Source organism: Calliphora vicina, chromosome 4, assembly GCF_958450345.1.
Source record: "Calliphora vicina chromosome 4, idCalVici1.1, whole genome shotgun sequence".
NCBI lineage: Eukaryota > Metazoa > Arthropoda > Insecta > Diptera > Calliphoridae > Calliphora > Calliphora vicina.
In genome coordinates, this window is record NC_088783.1 from 91,014,139 (window position 1) to 91,035,445 (window position 21,307).

Here is a 21,307-nt window from a genome sequence, read left to right on the forward strand (position 1 = left end):
TATATTTGGAGTAGTTAATGAGGCAATTGTGAAACATGATGAACCTTTGGCTCCAATTACAACATACGGACCATCTCTTCGAGGTGTAAATTTCGAAGTAATTCTATCTTTTGCTTTGCTTAGTATATGCGTTGCTACTAACACCTTGTCACCAATTTTAATTTCGTTTGACGGTTTTCGTTTCAAATCTGCAAGACTTTTATTGCGATCTTGCATTTTACATTGAGTGTCATTTGCAATTTCTAATATCTCTGCAAATAGATGAGGCGTTATTTGAGGGATAAAGTTTTCTGCCTTTACAATGGATTTGAAGTCGTAGTTCACTTCTGTCGGCGTTCTCAGTTCACGACCAAATGTTAGGAAAGCTGCAGAATAACCAGTACTGTCGCATTTTGCAGTGTTCATGGCGAATCTAATAGCTGGTAACATTACATTCCATTTGGTATGGTCTTTTTCGACACAAATTGCTAGTTGAGTTTTCAAATCCCGGTTTTTTCTTTCTACAGGGTTAGATTGTGGATGATATATAGCAGTAAATGTTTGTTTAATACCCAAACAAAATGTTAATTTTTGCATCACTGCAGATATAAATTGTGTACCATTATCTGTGTGTAATCTCCGTGAAATTCCATATCTTAAAAAAACTTCATTAAGAAGCGTCAAAGCACAGTTTTCGGCAGTTGCTTCTTTCAATGCAAAGAGTTCCACCCATCTACTACAAACATCTTCTACTATTAATATCCATTGGTGTCCTTCTGGAGTTTTTGGCAAAGGACCAAAAAGATCAACTGCAATGATTTCGAATCTTTTGTTGTTGCTAAGTGTTTGTAACAGTCCACAGGGTTTCATATTTGTTGGTTTGTACTTTTTACATTTTTCGCACGATTTAACGAAATTTGTAATATCGGTTCTCATACCTGGCCAGTAAAAGAGTGGTGCTATCCGACTTATGGTTTTATCAATTCCATAGTGACCAGATATTGGGTCATTGTGATATTTGCTTAAAATTTGTTGACGATGTGATTGTGGTATAACTAACTGCCCGTTTTCGGAATCTTGGTCTGAGTTATATTTGTACAGAATACCATCAATCATAATGTAACCACGATTTGTGTGTCTTGTGATGTTTTCATCATTATTTTCAAAAGAAGATATAATATTTTTCAAATCTTCATCCTCTAATTGAGCCTTACGAAACTCATCAAAACCTTCTCGTGGAAAATCAACTTCAACTGCATTACAGTCACAATTTTCCATACATAGTTCATTTATACATGGTGGGCGAGAAAGAGAATCCGCAATAACATTGTGCTTTCCTGGAGTATAATCAAAAGTTAAATTATAGCTTTGAAGTAAAAACGACCATCTTGCCAGCCTTCCGGTTGGAGTTTTTAGTGAAAATAACCATTTGAGCGGTTGGTGATCTGTGAAAACTGTTACTTTTGAACCTTCAATGTAGCCACGAAATTTCTGAACAGCCCATACAAGAGCTAAAGCTTCACGTTCTGTAGTAGAATAATTTTTTTCAGCTTGAATTAGAAGTCGACTTGCGTATTCAATAGGATGTTCTTCGTTCTTCTCCCCCTGCAATAGTACAGCTCCGATCGCATAATTGCTTGCATCAGTTCTTAAAGTAAATGGTTCGTTTTCTTTTACTTGTTGAAGTATTGGTGGTGTTATTAACTTTTCCTTTAACTTTTCAAAAGCTTCATTTTCATTTGTAGACCATTTCAAAATAACATTCTTTTTAGTCAAGTTAGAAAGAGGTTTTGATATTACTGCAAAATTAGGTATAAACCTTCTAAACCACGAACATGTTTGCAGAAATGACATTAGTTGTTTAAGATTTTTAGGTTTAGGACGTTTTAAAATAGCTGATTTTTTTTCAGGGTCAACTTCTATCCCGTCTTTTGTTAAAATATGTCCTAAATACTTTACTTTTGGTTAGCAGAAAAAATATTTATCATTATTAAGATGAAAACCAGTAGCTTTTAGTTTTTTAAATGTAATTTCTAGGTCATACAAATGAGTTTCAAAATCCTTAGAGCAAATAATAATGTCATCCAAATATGCCAAAATAAGAATGTTTGGGAGGCTTGATTTAATTTTATCGATTATTCTTTGGAACGTTGCTGGAGCATTTTTAAGTCCAAATGGCATTCTGTTAAAAACGAATATTCCGAAAGGAGTTGTGAATGCTGTTTTTAGCTTATCATCTTCGTTCATTTCTATTTGCCAGTACCCAGATTTCAAATCAATAGTTGACATATATGGTGTTGTTTTATCAGCATGTAAAAGATCTTCCATTCTCGGCAAAGGGTAAGTGTCAGAGACTAATAGAATTAAGTTTTCGATAGTCAACACAAAGACGTATAGAGTTATACTTTTTCGGTATTAACACTACCGGAAACGCCCATGGAGATTCTTTTTCTTCTATTATTCCTTTGCTTATCATCTCATTTAGTTAAATTTTTAACTTATTTTTCATGGTTGGTGAGATTCTATAAGGTGGATTAGTTATGGGTGTATTATTTTCGGTGTTTATTCTATGTTTGACTCCTATTATCGGTGAGCATATGTTTTGAAAAATGTCTTCATAAGAAGTTAAAAGCTTTATTAAATTTTCCTTTTGATTTTTGTTTAAATGTTTAGTTTCATTTTCACATATATTGAAATCGATTGCATTTAACTCGAACGATTTTGTTAATGGTGAATCTTCATTACCTTTCTTTTTCTTTAAAGGAGGAAACAAATCGGTTTCCTTTTCTTTAGGCATTCCAAAATTTTGTGGCAGAGAATCCTCAAAAATTTTAAAAATTCCTCTGGGGGAATAATCGTTTTTAGGTGAATAAATAGATTTTAGTGCTGGGATATTTTCCGCATCGTTTTTGTTATTGGATTCAAACCAAGATAAAAAATCATTTATACTGCTTACATTTGATGAACTTGCTTGACTATCTGTTAAGTTGGCTAGGTTAAGATTACCGTTATCTTTAACCTTAGATGGTTTTGATTTAAATTCAAAGATTTTCAGTGGTTCATCTTTGTAATGTCATGTTCTTTGAGCTAAATACATTACAATGCCTCCAAAAAATCAATACCAAGCAAGGTTCTATTATCTTTAGCCTGTGGCAGGCAAATAAAACGAATTCTCTTTAAGCGATTACCGATCATAATATCGACTATGGTTGAAAACACGTTTTCTTTACGAGATATTCCATCAGCTAGAGTTATCTCCGCAAAGACTGATTGAAATTTAACTTTCTTTTCTATAAGTTTTTTAAAAAGAAAATAGCCAGCTATACTAGTTCTAGCGGCGGTATCTAGATATGCTTCACCTTTTAACCCATTTACATTTATCTCAACAGTTGGGACATTTCTACCAATAATGTTTGTTTGAATACTGTGAAAATCCATTTCTTTGGGGCTTTCTAGAACGTTTTTATAATTACATGTAGGACAGTTTGATCTGTAGAAGCCAACTGCTCCACAACCGTAGCAATTTAGCTTGACTTGATCAGGTTGTTTGTCTTTTCCATCTCTAAACGCTTATAACAAACATCTGCCGTGTGATTTTTCTTCCTACAGAAAGAGCATTTTGCTTGAGTATTTTCTCTTATTCCTATAGATTTTGCGAAAGATTCTGACTTGTTTTCATTATTAAGGAATTCTATATCCCGAGCCCTTGAGAGTAAATCTTGGAAGGTTTCTATACTTTCCCTAGGAATTTTCTCTCGGATTTGTATAGTAATTAATGAAAAAATCATATTAACTTTTGTATTCTCTGGAAGTCTTTCCTTCCGTTGGGCAAATAGGCGTCGTTTTCTGCAAATAAAAGTGTCTGTAGATTCAAAAGACTTCTGTTTGTCTTGAAAAATTTCAGAATATATTCTCCAATCCGGTTTGGGTGGAGCAAAGGCGTTACGTAGGAGCTCTATAGCTTCATCAAAATTGCTGGCCTCATGCTTAACTCCTTGCCACCACGACGATGCATAACCCTCTAGCAATAATGGTAAGCTTGTCAAGGCTACAGAGTCGGAAATTCTTCCGGCCTCTTTGAAAACTAAAATTGTGGCTATAAAATCTTCTACCTTCGATGTATTTCGACCTCCATTAAAACGAGCGCTACAGGAACTGAATGTGGATTTTATTTCTTGACGAACTTGTAGAGATACAAGTAAATCGGAAAATTGCCGCTCTGTTAAGTTAATACTTAAAGGTGCATTACTGGTGGAATTTGGGGCTGTAGAATTTTGCCTATTGGTACTAGATTGCCTATTTGTGGACGGTATGGACGAGTTCGTGTTTGTAGGTACAACGGGGGTTGGAACCTCTATGGAATTTTGCATTTCTGCATTGAGAATAGAATTTTGGGAATTCATAGTTGTTCTAGGCATTTTCGAAAAACTTTTCTGAAAACCCTAACTAATCAATTTTGTTTTATTATCTTATATGCTCTTTAAAATGTTTCTCTTAAGAAGTTGAAGTTACACGAATATTTATTTGTTTGGTATATGTTACAACAACGCATATACTTTTCAATGTTATATTTTTTCCAAGCAAAGAAAGATATAATTAAGATATTTTTGAAGAATAACCGTTTTATAATAACAACACTACAGGTTGATGATGAATAAATAATATTCTTATGTGCTCTTTAATTGTGTCTCATAATAAGTTGAAGTTACACTGCTGTTAATTAGATTTTTATAATATGTTACAACAACAATGCATGTACTTTTCAGAGTTAATAATTAAGCAAAGAAAGATGTAACGAAGAGAATTGAAGAAAAACAACCGTTTTATAAAAACAACACTACAGGCTGAGGATGAATAACCAATATATTGATGAACAACTGCAGCTTTTTTGGAAATTTTTCTTCAATTTGAATTATTTTTGCAACAAAATTTTTAATTAATTTTTGCAAAAATTATTAACAATATTTTGCGTTGGGCGCTAATTCTAATAAAGTGGTTTCACTGTATTATGGGGTTTCAGGATTTTTATATTTATTTATTCTGAGTCAAATAAGGCAGTCAATCGCCAGTATTTGTCTTCAGATCTGCTAGTCACAGTAGTCCACAAAGGTCTTCCTGCGTCTTAGCAATTTTGTTTAGTTATTAAAACAAATTGAATTTTCTTTAATTTTTGGTCTTTATTCAATGACTATCGCTTTTAGAATGACACATACTTGTTATTACAATGAGCTTACTTGATTCTAGCAAAATTACAAAAGTCGTCTAGTATAAAGAATAAACAATTATTACAAAAACAAATTAATAGGAATTACAATGAGAGCGAGAGCAAGTGATAATAATTAGTCTCTTTTAGTGATGAACATTAATATTGATTATTGATTACATTATTGTGGTTACATCGTTAGGGTGTCCATTATAATATTAAATAGATCAAGTAAGTTTACATAAAATAAGTGATATTAAAATAATCACAATACAAATAATGAAAATATAAAAAGATATGTGTAATAAAGAAGAATGATCAAATATAATAAAAACAATGATAAGGTTAAATGAAAATAAAAATAATTAATTAAAATAATGTCAGATACAATTCAGGCTATTACAGTGTGAATTATTTAAGTTTTTTTTATTTTGTTGTTATTTATGTTGTTTATACAATATTCAGAATTCTGAAATAACTTTTTTTTTATCTCCTAATATGACTTATGAATAAAAAATAATAATATCACCGATTTTTTAATATTTTCTATTAATTTTGTTGACTTTTAATAACTCGAATGTAAGAACCGAATATTAATGAGAGTCACTGTATGTATACCGTACACCAAATTTTATTATGATCGGTCCATAATTAGTCATAACTCCCATATAAGACCCGCTTCCGTAAATCACTTTAACGTTCCTAAATCTCATAAAAATGTTGGTATACACATAAAATGCAATATAAATATGTTTCATATAGACATAAACTACGACCTAATTTCATGGTGATCGGTCAATAATTGGTCATAGCTCCCATATAAGGCCCACTTCGAAAATCACTCACGAATGTAAATTATTGAATTTTTAAAAGAAAAAAATTGTTGCTCATTTACTTAGTGTAAACAAGAGCTACCAAAATGCTATCGAATCACCAAAAAAAAAAGGTTAGGAAAAGTTTTGTTTTCTATATTCTTTGGACCCCAGGATGGATGCCCATATGTCAAACAAAAAAAGAATTGTTTGAAAATCGTGAGTGACTACAAAATTATATGCATTTGAATTTAAAAATTTTAAAAAGTCGATTTTTCTGTAGTTTTTCCGAAAAAAATACTTTTTTTCTTTTTAAAATATCTAAAAAAATTCTAAGATGTATAGGGAATTTATACTTTTTGAAAAGCTAACTTTACATAAAATATTTTAAATGAAAATCAATTTTAAAATTATTGATCCGAGGTCCATCCAAAAAACGCATATTTTTTATGTAAAATACAACTTTAGGATATCAAAATATGGTAAATATGGTTCTTAAATATTTTGTAAAGGGTTCCTCTCTGGTATGGATATTATAGCCAAAAAACTAATAATCCCATTTTTGGATTTTAAAATTTTTTTTTTTGTGAATTGCGGGATTCCTGATTACAAATTTCAAAATTTGGTTTTATTTTTCCATTTTCAACAGAAAAATCAATATATAACTGTAATATAATAAATAACAATATAAATTCAATTTGATAAATTTGTATCTTCGTATCAAAAATATGAAATGTAGACATGGAATGTAGATCCGTTGATATATAACATGTCTACCTTATGTTTTTTACGTGGCAAATTAATTAGAGTAAAAGGTACTTTTTTTCGCTTTAAGTTATCTAAAAAATTTCTAAAATTTCTAAGAAATTTATACTATGTAAAAATTTTATTCAAATAGGACTAAGGGTTTAGAATTTACAGATTTATTTCCCTCTTTTTTTTCTATACCACTGTGTGTCGTCTGTCAGGGTTAAATTTTAATTAACATTAGTGTGCTCTTAATGCAAATAACCTTAAGGAATATTTTTTGGAAATACGAAAAATTAGTGTCTATGAATATTTATTTATATCTAGGAAACAAATAAAAATAATTTTATGTAATCATTAACATGAATAATGTGCTTAATTGAAAAACCATATTTCCGAAAATTTACTAGATATTTTTTTCATTCGAAATGTCAAATGAGGCAAATTATTTTCTTTTACAGGATGATAAAATAAGACTTCCTGATCCAATTTAATTTGGTATTTATTATAGAACGCATTTTGATTTTGTGTAAATATGGCTATCATATAATATATTTGATCGAATTCATAACCTTTTATGGGCTTTAAATTATTTTTTTAAATTAAATAAATATGTTCAATTCACAACCGAACAATACGACGGTTGTTAATTGACAACTAATATATCGTGTAACTGTTTAATTTGCAAAAACATTTTTTTAACTATTTTTCAGAAACCGTGCCAAAAATATTGTCTACTTTTTAAATCAAGTCGATATGGTATAGAGCGATTGGAAATTTGTGAATCTAAGGAAGATAAGAATCCAAAAATTGTTACACTAGAAAACTGTGTTAAAATTACACAAGGATCGTGTCCTGCTAACTTAATCCATATAGTTAAAAAAACTGGAACTCTGACTTTGAACGCATTGAATGAAGATAGTTTAAAAGAATGGGTGAATGCCCTTCAGACAGTGGCATTTCGCAGCAAGAACGATACATTAACACAATCAGCAATTGAAGAAGACAATGATTTATATTGTAGTTCTTATGGCGATGGGTTATTTATTGTCACTCTGATACCTTCCGAAGCTTCTATTCGTTGTAATATTGAGCCAAAGGTTTATATGTTGCATTTAACTCCGACGGAACTACAATTAAAATCTACAAGTGATTTAAGTAATATAATTTCTAATTGGCCATATAGATTTATAAGAAAGTATGGCTATAGAAATGGGAAATTTACATTTGAAGCTGGAAGAAAATGCTATACAGGAGAAGGTGTATTTACTTTAGATCACACAAATCCGCAAGAAGTTTTTCGTTGTATGTCATCAAAAATGAAATCTATGAAAAAAATGATTTCAGGAGATTGTACCAAAATAGATAGCTATGAAAACCAACTCCATGTTGCTGCATCAATGGAAGCCGGATCCCGGAGTCCGTTACCACCATCTCCATCTAATCAAAATATAACGGAATTTGAGATCAATTCTACACAAAGTAGTTTTTCTATTCGCAACTTATTGCCATTATGTGAATCTTTCATGATTGCCCCAAAAACTATTCCTAACAAGCCTCCTCGTAAAATAAATGCAACTGACAAACAATGTATGCCTTCTAACAAACAACCCCACAGCGAACAATTTATTAAATATAACAGTTTCGAAGCTGTTTCAATTACATCATCTTCTGATCCAAACAAAGCTGCGGGATCATCAGTTATTTTGAAACCGCCTTCTCCTGGTGAATACAGAAATACCCAAGAAATTGCAAAATCCGTCCCTGAACTCCCTGCACGCAATGATTTAAAGTATGAACGAGATTATGAGTGTATTGAAACTATCACAGATGCATGGAAAACATTGGGTATAAATGATGTTAAACATAACGAAAATATAAACTCAACGGATCTCAATGATATTATATGGACCCGAGCTAATACAAAAAGTATTTCTACCCCAAAAATTATAGATATTGATATTGGGGAATGTAGTAAAAGTCAATTAAATAACATACGTTCCGATCTTACATACGATCGCCTTGATTTTTTGTCTGCAAACCATAAAACGTCAAATGGTTATAAAACAATTGTTACAATCGCTCCTTTATCAAGTAAAAATATTGAATACAAAAAAGCTTCGCAAAACGAATACGAATTAATAAATGTTCCAGAGTCAGAGTTAATTCGTAAAACCGATGAAAATTGTTTAGGCTACGGAGTCCTTCGACCGACACAAACACTACCATCTTCGACCAAGGAAAGTAAAGCTGAACACGGCATAACAAAAAACATAACTATAAATGTTGATACGAATAATGCAGGAAATAAGGATGCTACTTCTAATGATGTCTATCTAGATGACAATAAAGATAATTGTTTAAACTACGCTGTTGTTAGTAAAGCTAAACGGATATAATATATGTATTTCATTGTATTTTATAGTTAAACACTAAGCTTTTTACTTAAAAAATAATTTAACCAAAATAAGAAATAACAATTATTATACGACAACAATTCATCTGGGTGTAAAATCGTTATATTATAGTTATAATATTACATAAAATCATTCCTCCAAAAGCTTAAATATGAACTAAAAATTAAGTGTCCCTAGAGACGATTTATTTCAAATAGCAATAACAAAATTACTTGCAGCTAATTTGAATTATATCTTGGGTTATAAAAACACATTCTGCATAAAGATAACTCGTGCCGCATAGGATCTGAATTTCAGATATTCATCCCAAATTCCTGATGCATGGGAAAAACTAAATTTTCCAGTTTTTGCACAAAATTGGTTTATATCAGTGATGTTCATCCCATACAACAATTGTTTAAAAAATTTAAACACATTTGTTACGCTCTTTTAAAGAGCGTAGATTCGTCTAAGATTCATCCTTCAGTAAATTTTTACTGAATACTGAAAAAAATCAGTAACAGTAAATTGAAATCCATTATGCAATTACCGGTAAAATTTTATTAATTATATGTTAGTAGAAAAATATGTTACACTTCTTAATAGATATGTTATTAGTAAAAATATTTACCTAAAGCCGTAGCCCACTGGATTTGAACCGAGGGCCTCAGGTTTGCTGGTCGCCATTCTACTCACAACACCACCCCCTTATTTATTAACTGTGCGTTTTTAAATACTATGTACTTTATTTTCTGTTCATGTGAAAAACAGTTTAAAAAATAAAATAGACAAATTAACAAAATATACATATTTCGATTCAAAATGTATGCATGTAAACAACGCACTCTTTGTTTTGTATTTTTTTTATTTTCGTTCGACATAAAAAATGATATGTATACTTGTGGTTTGTATTTTTATAAAAGAGAAGAAAATTTGTAAATTGGTTTAGACGAAACTTTTTATTTTTTCAAGTTGCAACTTCAAGAAAATCCCCATATTACTACTTTTGCTACCAAAAGTGCTAAATTGTCATGACTGATTGTAGGATAGTAAGTGAAGTTTTTGTTGAGAATATAAAATATTTTAAATTTAAAATAGTTTTTTAAAAAAAAATATATAAAAAATACTTAACACGTCTATTATTCGAACCAGCGATGTCAATCTTGTAGTCCACTGTTCTACCGACAACACCACTGCGTAGCTATCTGATTCTATGTAAATTATTTTTAAATATAAATAACAGTTTCCTTTCCGTTTTAAACAAAATATTTAAAAATAAATTCGGCCAATTGACAAAATATAACTGTTACTTACATTTTTTGTTTATTAACACTTTCACGTATGCGGTCACCGGTGCCCCAAGATTTTTTGGACATTCTTTAATCACATGCAAAAGTCTATTTGAGTGTTAAAAGTGTTAAATTCCAAGTGTAAAATTTTGAAATGTTGGTGTTAAGAAAAGCTAACGGTGTATTTGAAAACAAAAAAAACTTTTTTTCATCAAAAATATTTTTTTAACAATAAATAAAATAAATATTATTAATTCTTTTTTTAGGTCTGTTCATTTACTTTCCTAGTAAGAGTGAGTCGAAAATCCTCAAATACATATTAACATGTAATTCATAAAATTTTACCGGTAATGCATAATAGACTTCAATTTAATGATACTGATTTTTTTCAGTATTCAGTAAAACTTTACTGAATACTGAATTCTTTTTCAGTAATCAGTAAAATTTTACTGAATACTGATTTTTTTTTCAGTAGTCAGTAAAATTTTACTGAATACTGATTTTTTTTTCAGTAATCAGTAAAATTTTACTGAATACTGATTTTTTTCAGTAATCAGTAAAATTTTACTGGTAATGCAATCTAAATTTCATTACCAGTAAAAATTTACTGAATAATGCAATGCTTAATGCATTAGAAATATAATGCAGTGTGCCCATGTATGGGTGTTAGACACTATGGTGGTGTAGGGTATAAAAATATTTTTAAACCCGAATTTTTATTTTTCACCAAAAAAAAAATTTTTAAATTTAAAAAAAAATAAAAAAATTTTAAAATTTAAAAAAAAAATTCGAAAAATATTTTTTTACAAAAAATTCAAAAAACAAAAAATTTTGTTTACTTAAATATATTTAAAATTTGTATTTTGAAGTATAATTTGGTGAAGGGTATATAAGATTCGGCACAGCCAAATATAGCTCTCTTGTTTATACCCAATCTATCGGAAAATGTGCGGGGACTGATAAAAAATAAATACTTTTGCAATTTTGCGTACTAATTTAGAATTGTCTATATATGTTTAGATTTCCAAAGTGGTTATTCCCAAATGCAAAAAAATAAGAAAGTATAGTCGTTGAAGCCCGACCATATGATACCCTACATCAATCGCCTTAAAATTAGGTGGCATAACTTCTATTTACAAATAAATAAATCGTTACTTTAATATATGTATAAAGGCCCTAACTCGTGTTTTTTATAAGCCCAGATTTTCGATTCTTTCGATAAATATCATATATCATATTTAGCATAAAAATTTCGACTTAAAAAAACACGAGTTAGGGTCTTTCTATATTAAGGTAACCAAATGCTAATTAATATTAAAATTTTTAGATTTTGTGTTTATTTTAACTAATTTTTATTAAAAAATAGTTAAAAATCAAATTTTATTTCAATTTATAATTCACTTGTAACTTGTAAAAAATTGTCTGAGGGTCTCCGTCGACCCTAAGCTTTTTTTCTACAATTCTACAAGTTTACAAGTGCAAATTTCACAATTTTACAGGAAAAAACACTTGTAATTGTGAACTTGTAGCTTAGTGAAATAGGCCCCAGATATGAAAAATGTCTCTAACAACGAATTTTTTATATATTTAACATAATCGAAATTCTTAAGTTCCTTAATTAAACAAAGAATTTATTGATTTTATACTGATTAAAAGTACGACTGTGACAATACCTATAAAATGCCACTATTAAATTAGAAAGCCTTATAAAGGCTGGACCAACATTGTACTACCAAATATATTATTTTAAAAGCCTGGTACAATTATAAGTCAATTTGTTCCAAAAAATGTTCCTGTTTTTTGTTTAATTTAGTGTTAAAAAATTCCCGGGAATGAAACGATTTTTTAATTTACCCCCGGGAAAGAAAAAAGTCCGGGAAATTAGGAACCCTCATTCAGGAATACCCGGCATTCCTCAGTTAACCTAGATGTCGTGAAGACACCCGCTATTCCGTTAATGGCAGCCTTGCTGCCAGTAAATATACATATTTCACCAGATATTCGATAATACCTCAGCCAGTTGGATGCACCTTTAATGGCAGTAATTTCCGCCTGAAGAGCTGTACAGAAGTTAGGATTTTATCCCAAAGTTCTCAATATAGAAACCTCCACCGACCCTATTTCCCCTATTGGAGCCATCAGTGTATATCCGTATGACATCAGCAGGGTGAAAGAGTCCGCGCTGCCATAAATCCCTATTCGGGATCATAATATGGAAATGCCTATCGACAAAAGGTATTGCGATGCAGTAATCGACATTACCATGTATGTGCCCATAGTAATTCAGTATCCTAGAGTGTCCAAGGCATAGAATAATATATCCATAGAAGCGTTACTGAGAGCGAAAAAACCTAAGTCTGTTGTCAAAAACCTAAGTCGTGAGAATGTATTAGTACATAGTTTTGAGGTTGTATTGGTGCCTTTTTAATTTTCACCAGACACACAGACTTCTATAAAAATGTTTAAATTGGATTTTATTTAAATTTTCTTCTATTTTCAATGCCAAAAAATGAAACTGTTCTATAAATTAAATTCCACCACAAATAATATTAAGTGTCAAAAATTAATAAAAAAAATATTTTTTTTTCGTTTGAGCAAAATTAACGTTTTTCGGAAAAAAGTGTCCTGCAAAGTATTCAAAAAGTTTGCCAATAATTGTATAGAAGTGTAATAAAGTGGTTCGGTCTGTATTTAGTCGGAAAATCAAAGTTAAAATTTCAAGTATTTTGATGTGTTTAATTCTCTCACAAGTATGTTAAATTCACATATCACAAGTACGTGTGAGAGAGTAATTATTGTTACTCTCAGCTTACTCTCAGTTGCACCTCTAGTTGTACGCTATGGTCCAAGGTCCTTACCAGACCACGAACAACCAGCATTTAGTCTAACAGCAGAGTTGAGAGCCATTTGTATCACCATCAAATCCACTGGTAACCAGTTTAGAATAGTAAAAAGTGCCTTAGAGGAAGTAGACCTTATAGCGCCTGTAATCAGTATCGTCTTTTCGGTGAGTAGCATTATCAATACCAATACTCCATAGAATAAGATGGGCTTAACGACTGCTTTGAAGATCCAATTAATACCTTTGGGCATAATTCCCCAGTTAGTACCAATTGCCTTTTTGCAGGAGTAGATGGCCACATAAGCCTTATTAATCCTGTTCTGAATGTTCAAATTCCAGGACAATCTCTTATCTAGAATGATGCCAAGATACTTCGTATTATCCCTGATCTCAAGAATTATTCCATTCAGTCTAGGTGGTCTAAAGTCATCGGTCTTATACCTCCTAGTGAAAAGAACCAATTCCGTTTTTTAGGAGTTAACACTAAGTCCATTCGATATACTCCACTCACTCAGTGTAATTAATGCCGATTCCATACAACTAGATATTGTATCCAGAAATTTACCAGATATAAATACTGCAACATCGTCAGCATACGCGACTGTTTTAATCCTTCTGTTGTCCAACCTGACCAACAGGGTATTCATAGCCACATTCCACCCTGTGGGGTTCCACGATTGGCCACTTTTGAAACACCTAGGGTAGCTCATATGACTCTATAGCCGAGTATCTTTCCGACTAACAGGCGTACACAAAGATCTATTCCAAGTTCGTCCATCGCAGATAGGATGGCGTCGGGCCTAACATTGTTAAAAGCTCCTTCAATATCGAGAAAGGCAACAAGTGAATACTCCTTATGTGATAGCGACTATTCAATGGATCCAACTAACGAATGTTGAGCTGTTTCCACAGATCTGCCTTTAGTGTAGGCATGTTGGTATTTAAAGATGAGTTCCGTTGGAATGGTCATTCTCAGGTATACGTCAATCACCCTTTCTAGGGTTTTCAGCAAAAAGGATGCAAGACTAATTGGTCTGTAATCCTTTGGTTTAGTGTGAGTCGCCTTACCTCCTTTAGGAATGAAGACTACTCTAAACCTCGTCCACCTTATAGGAATATAGGTCCATTTAATACACGCTGTGTATATGTTAATGAGCCATGGTACAACTATTTCTTCATTCTTCTGAAGATCAGCAGGAATAATTATAAAATTTTACGTAATCGGTTAGAATCAGAGGATCCTTCCACGCCGCTACAGAAGTCCCTCCAGGCTTTCCTTTTCGCATTCCTCGTAAGGTTCTTGAAGTGATTCAATGAGTACTTGTATGCCAGCCAGTTACCCAACCTCTTTGCCTTGTTGAACAGTTTACGATACATGTGCTATTTCAGGATTCCACCATGGAGGCTTATTCCTACATCTGCGGATGATCGGCCTACAGGCCAAATTAGTAGCCGATTGGAACGCTTCTGTAAGTGTCTCAACTGCTACCTCAATATCTTCCCTCAATAGAGGCCGGGTTTGGTAAAGACCGAGAGAGTACGTCACATTGCATCTCCCAATTGGTCTTTCTCCTATTTAGAATGTTATCAACACTTCTATAAGTTACACTAATATTGAAGTCAATATATTGGTGATCGGAAAAGGAGCAGCACTAGCGGCAGCCCAATTAGTAATCATACTGTGGTGCTCAGCACTCACAAGTGTTAAGTCAATGAACGTAGGTTCTGAACCTCTATTTACTACTTCCAAACTACTATTAAGAATGAAATTGAAAAGATTCTCACCTCTTGTATTGGTGTCGCTGCTACCCCATATAATGTGGTGCGATTAGCGTCAGCATAGATAACCAAAGGTATCCTGGACTCATTCGCCTTATTAACAGCACTATGGACAGCATCGTATGGCGGATGCTCCCCATGATCGTGCGCCATATAGCTGGAAATCAGCCATATCAAACAGCCTTCATTGCTGTAATCAGATAGAATGAAGATATTCAAAGAGCTTTTAGCCAGTATACAGGATCTAATTTTATCTGCGCCTTTAGCGTAGTAGAGCTTATAGCCCTTCAAACATAGTCCACAGATACGATCCTGATGGATCCAAGGTTCCTGGACCATGACTAGCTGCTCCCCTTTTTTGGCAATTCGGTTTTCTTTGAGAACACCCCTACCAGTTTTTGCTTCATCATATCCCAATTTTATTGAGATATGGATCCGTCATTACAAAAACTATTTTTCTTATTAACTTGCGCCATCAAAAAATACAAAAATAATTTTTTTTACCAAAATCTTTTTGTAGTGATTTGTCGAATACTGCTGCCTCATGGCAGAATCAACCAAGTACAATTACACTCTGCTACAAAATAACACTTTTTGTCAGAACTTGAAAAGCGACCTAATATGGGTTGTAGGCCTAGGTGAGGACATACTAAAAAAAAAAAAATATTGAGATATTTTGAAAACATAGTTTTAGGGTAGGTCGTACCTCTAACTTATACATTTTTAGACCGATTTCTAAATTTTAAACAATTATAAAGAGACAAAGAAATAAGATTGCATAAAATGTATATTCCCAGAAACTGTGTAAGTTTTTATAAAAAGTTTCGAATGTTTTTTATTTTTTTCGTAATTTTTCAAATTCAACAATAGTTATTTAAATTTTTTTCTGTGATAACCAATCTTTTTTGCACAGCGTTTTAAAGACAATTTTATATAGAAAAAAACGAGACATTACTTGGTAAAATATTTGCAAATGTTATTAAACTTTTTCTAAAAAAGTTCGAAAAAATGTACCTTGTAAATTAAAAATTGTACAAATATTTCTTTTGTACAGTTTACTGTTTTTTATTTTACATGCGCTGGGGGAGAAAATACTAAAAATGGTATTAATGAAAAGTTGAATAACTTTTACAATTTTTTCCGATTTGAGTAAATAAAACATTGTTATAAATGTTTACATACTTCCATATCAAAATAAGCGATGAAAAGCGACTAAAATCAAAAAAGTTGATAAATTTTGTTTTTCTTTTAGATATTCTTAACAAAACAATACTTATAATCAGGGAAACCGGAAATATGCTCTAAAAAAAGAGTTTTAGGCGCTTTAAATATGCAGTAACAACTTTAAAATATGCTCTTAAAATTTAAAAAATATGCTCTTAAAAAAACAAACTTTTACATAATTTTTAACCAAAAAAAATTTACTTATATTTTCAAATAAAAATCGTTGTCTATTGGATCTGAAAACATTTTTATACATAGAAAATGTTCTTTCGACACCAACTGATGTTACAGGAGCAAATTTAAAAGACAATATTTCTTTAACACTTAGAACGGTTAAGTTTGAATTATAACTAAAATTTGATATTTAGATGGAGCTATTATTAAAATAGTGCTTATTTTATATTAAAACAAGTAAGAGAGCTATATTCGGCTGTGCCGAATCTTATATACCCTTCACCTAATTATACTTCAAAATACAAAATTTGAATATTTTTAGGTGAACAAAATTTTTTTTTCAGTTTTTTTGGGAAAAAAAATTTTTTTTTTTTAGTTGAACATTTTTTTTCAATTTTTTCATTTTTGGGATAAAAAAATTTTTCGAATTGTTATTCTAAATTTTAAAAAAAAATTTCTGTTTTTTAAATTTTTTTTTGGTGAAAAGCCATCTATTTTTCAATTTTGAATTTTAAACAAAGGAAGTAAAAACCTGTAACACAACAGCGAAAAATAAGTAAGACAAAATTTGTTTTTGATAAACTCAAAATATGCTATTAAACAGTAAAATATGCTCTAAAAACGCAAAATATGACATAAATATGCTCTTAAAACAAATATATGCAAAAATATGTATTTAAGGGTAAAATATGCAAAAATATGCACTAACAAATCGATGCCAAAATTCTTAAATAGTTCTGAAACGTATAAATATCTTATCCATGTGCTCATTAGACTCACCAGAAAAAACATGCATTTGCATATTTTGGTTTCCCTGCTTATAACTTACAAATGTACGTCATTTGAAATCGTAATCAATTTTCTTTCCAAACCTATTAATATATTTAAAGTCGGACATGAATTGGCTGAGTTACAGTTCGATAAGTTACGAATATCACTGAAAACTGTTTTTTTCAGAATAACTTCTGAATTTGAGGGTGTTTCTGAAATTTTTTGACACAATTTGTAATGTATTTACCAAACCCTATAACCCACGCTAGTTCCTTTTCCAAGTTTTTTTTTTCCATCGTAGCACCGTGTTATTAGGGAGAGTTGTATATATTTACCCCTACAACGCACAGTGGTATGAGAAAAAAAAAGAGGGAAATAAATATGTAACTTCTACTTGCGCAAAGGGGAAGTGTTGTCGAGTTTAAGTTTTGAATTTGGCCTTCATGACCCCACCATGAGCGGGACCAGGGGTCCCCAAATTAGGACACCTCGGAATATTCAATTTTAAAAATGATCCTATTTCTTCGTTTGTTTTCCGATTACATATATAGAATCTTCTCATCGAGCACTACACAAAACCTTGTCGTAGCTATCAATTATCTTTTATAGCTTAGAAGATATTCGCATTTGAAAATTAAATTTTCAACATTTTTACCCACCCTACTCCAGTTTTTTTATGACCGCGGTTCCAAATATTTCCTTTTATAGGATTAACAACAGATGTATATATCAAATAAAGAAAGAATTGTTTAAAAATCATGACTGAGTCCAAAGTTACATGCATTTGAATTAAAAAAAAATGCGATTTTTCGCTATTTTTTGGAGAAAAAAGTACTTTTATTCTTTTTTTACAAAAAACTGGAGTAGGGTGGGTAAAACTGATGAAAATTTAATTTTCAAATGCGAATATCTCCTAAGCTATAAAAGATAATTGATAGCTACGACGTGCTCGATGAGAAGATTCCATATGTGTAAGTTTTTTGAAATCGAAACACAAACGAAGAAATAAGATAATTTTTAAAATTGAACATACCCGAGGTGTCCTACTTTGGGGACCCCTGGTGCCGCTCGTGGTGGGGTCATGAGAAGTTCAAGGTCCTCTTTGCGCATGTTAAATTTCATTCAAATTGGACTAAGGGTTTAGAAGTTACAGATTTATTTCCCTCTTTTTTTTCTCATACCACTGTGCAACGTCAAATAACGCATTTACTGTCATAACTTTTTATTTTGTTTTCACGATGTTTTGCACGTTATATTAAAACCAACACATATTTCACGAACAAATTTAAATACATAAATATTTTTAAATACAACCACAAATTAATTTATTTTTCTCTTAGGGCCATTTTTTGAGATCGTATTTAAATATGAATTATTTTTAAGTTCTATTTAAATACGAAAATGAGTTTCTCAGGGTTTTATTAATACTTAAATGGCCAACGTTGGCCATTTAAATTCTATTTAAGTTTAATAAACTACCACAATTCCGATGCGGAGCAATTGGAGCATCTTTTGTGCATTTTCCTACCAATAATTTTATTCCTTAATGGGCAAAATGTATCAATTTTTGTTTTGGTTGAACAGCTGTTATATGCATAACTATCGATAAATTTTTGATATTTAGTAGTGCTACCGCACTTTTATCTTTTTAAATAAGCTACTCTATTGGCAGCAGCATGGAAAAGTGTGACTGAGTCCTCTCTTGCAAAGTGTGGGAATAAGATTTGAAAAGAAAGTGATCATTTTGATGATAAAGATGACATCCCATTAGCCTCATATTTACGTAATGACGAACATGCTAAAGCAATTCAAACTGGAGTTCATTTGTTAAGATCAATTTTTCCCACTGTATGACAATTGTTTTTGAAATTAATGGCCCTAAGAGAAAAATGAATTACAATTACGGACAGAAATATCAGTAGAAGATTTAAACTCTTGGGTCGAAAATAATATTTCACCTGAAGAAGATGATGAAGAAGAAATTGAGCATGATGATGTTGTCGAAAACATATATGCAATATAAACACGAGCATGTAGTCAAATACTTTGAAAGCTGCATTAAATGGACGCAGCAAAATAATATTGATTTTTCAAAATCAAAGATTTTAAGAGAGCTTCAAGAAGAAGCAATAAAAATGGAAATTTTTAAACCCATGATACAATAATTGTAGAAGGTAGAATCACTAGGGAGAGTTTTCAATATTTAGCCCTATAACGTCAAACTTTGATTTTGATTTTTTTCATATTTTTTTATATTTTCTTTTGTTTGACGTTACAAGAATTGTATAATTGAGAATTTATTTTCTACTGGGTGTTGTTGTATCATGTTTAAACCAAGAAAACAAACATTTATAAATCAACTTTTTAAATAGATTTGTTTCAAAGAATTTTTTTGTATGTTTTTGTTTATGTTCTTTATGCGTACTAATGTGATATGAATTATTATTTTTTATTATTTTTAAACAAATTCCAACTCTTATTTTGGAAATTTGTTCTTTATTTTGATTTTATATTTGTTAATTGTTAACAAAGATGGTTCAACAACAGCGTTGAACGTAGCACTAATAAAATTGAGAATTTTATTTGATACTCACTTGCTTTTGCCTTTGGTGACACAAACACTTTATTGTTTTTTTTATTTTATTTTAATATAAGAGCACGGGAGTGCGTTTTATTGGGGTTTTTTAATTATTTTATAAAACATTGACCGGGGGTCGTTCGGGTTTTTTACAATAATGACTTCGGCGCCAAGCTCGGCTTCCTCCAAACACTTCCTAGGAAGTGTTCCGAATTTCCCTGAGGAAGTGTTCGGGGACCTTCAGTCGAGGTCGATGAGGCCGTCATCGAAGTCGATAACGTCGTCATGTAGATCGATCAAATCGTCTTGGTTTAGGCCTGACCGGACTTCGACATGCCGGCCCCCTTGCACTGGTGCAACCGTTGACCCGGTAAGCTGGCTGAGGGCCGAAACAATTTGATTTACCAGCACCTGGGTTGAGGCTGGTGATGGCACCGGTTCCGCAATGGCAATCGGGGGTTGTACAATCAATGGTTGGCGTGGTTGCTGCCGTTGTTGCTATCGCCGTTGCTGTCAGCCACTCGTACACGTTTGTCCCGACCGGCATGTACGGCTTCTATTCGTCCTAACCTCCAATCGCATGGAGGAAGAAGCTCATCCTTTACGATGACGAAATCACCAGTCTGTAGATCACGTTGTGGATTCAGCCATTTGTACCTCTTATGGAGTTCGTGAAGGTACTCTGTTTTCCATCTTTGACTAAACTTGTGATGGAGAGCCTTTAATCGTTCCCAGCGATTAATCAAAGATAATTGATCAGATGGTAATTCAGGTGCGAATATCAACGGGGCCCCACGGAGGAAATGACCTGGAGTAAAGGCCTGTAGCTCATCAGGATCTTCAGAGATCGGTGAAATTGGTCTTGAGTTGAGGACGCTTTCAATTCTTGCTAAAAGAGTGGAAAACTCTTCAAAATTAAACTTCTGTGAGCCAGCAACTTTCCTAAAGTGAAGTTTAAAACTTTTAACTCCAGCCTCCCATAAACCTCCCATATGCGGAGCGCTGGGTGGAATAAACTTCCACTCAAATCCGTGAATGGCATATTTTTCCGTAATATCTTTCGAAGTAGTTTTGAGGAATAAGGAATATTCCTTGAGCAATGACTTACTAGCTCCCAAGAAATTAGTGCCATTATCAGACATAACCGATTTAGGTAGTCCTCTTCTTGCTACAAATCGTGCAAATGTGGCAAGGAAAGCTTCGGATGACAAGCTAGAGCAAGCTTCAAGATGAATGGCTCGTGTTGCAAACAAACATACAAGTATAGCCCTTCATATATGGCGAATTTCGCAAATTGCCGGACTTAATCTGAAACGGACCAGCAAAGTCGACACCCGCATGTGAGAACGGTAAAGAAAGAGTAGATCTCTCCTTTGGCAGTGCAGCCATTATTTACGATTTCACATGCTGTTTATAGCGAACACAGGTCAGACAATTATGCACGCATTTCTTAACTGTTCTTTTTAAACCAGGAATATAGAACTGGCTTCTTACTGCACTCATCATAAGTGCT

General features: G+C 32.0%; 2 protein-coding genes across 2 annotated transcripts in view; one reads left to right on the plus strand and one right to left on the minus strand.

Annotated features, from left to right (window-relative positions):
• The window catches only part of Dok (docking protein homolog), a 175,149-nt gene extending 165,911 nt beyond the window's left edge, over nt 1-9,238 (plus strand). The window contains exon 2 of the mRNA XM_065508898.1: nt 7,455-9,238. Within this exon, the coding sequence (XP_065364970.1) occupies nt 7,455-9,140 (1,686 nt within the window). The 3' untranslated portion in view covers nt 9,141-9,238. The remainder of the gene's footprint in view (nt 1-7,454) is intronic.
• Nucleotides 9,239-20,261: 11,023 nt separating this feature from the next.
• LOC135958551 (uncharacterized) lies at nt 20,262-20,936 on the minus strand. Its single transcript, XM_065509453.1, has one exon. The coding sequence runs from the start codon at nt 20,934-20,936 to the stop codon at nt 20,262-20,264; it is 675 nt and encodes a 224-aa protein (XP_065365525.1).
• Nucleotides 20,937-21,307: the final 371 nt, after the last annotated feature.

Bases quoted from the DNA above. Each gene is read 5' to 3' on its own strand.
- LOC135958551 (XM_065509453.1), bottom strand. From the start codon at position 20,936: ATGTCTGATAATGGCACTAATTTCTTGGGAGCTAGTAAGTCATTGCTC.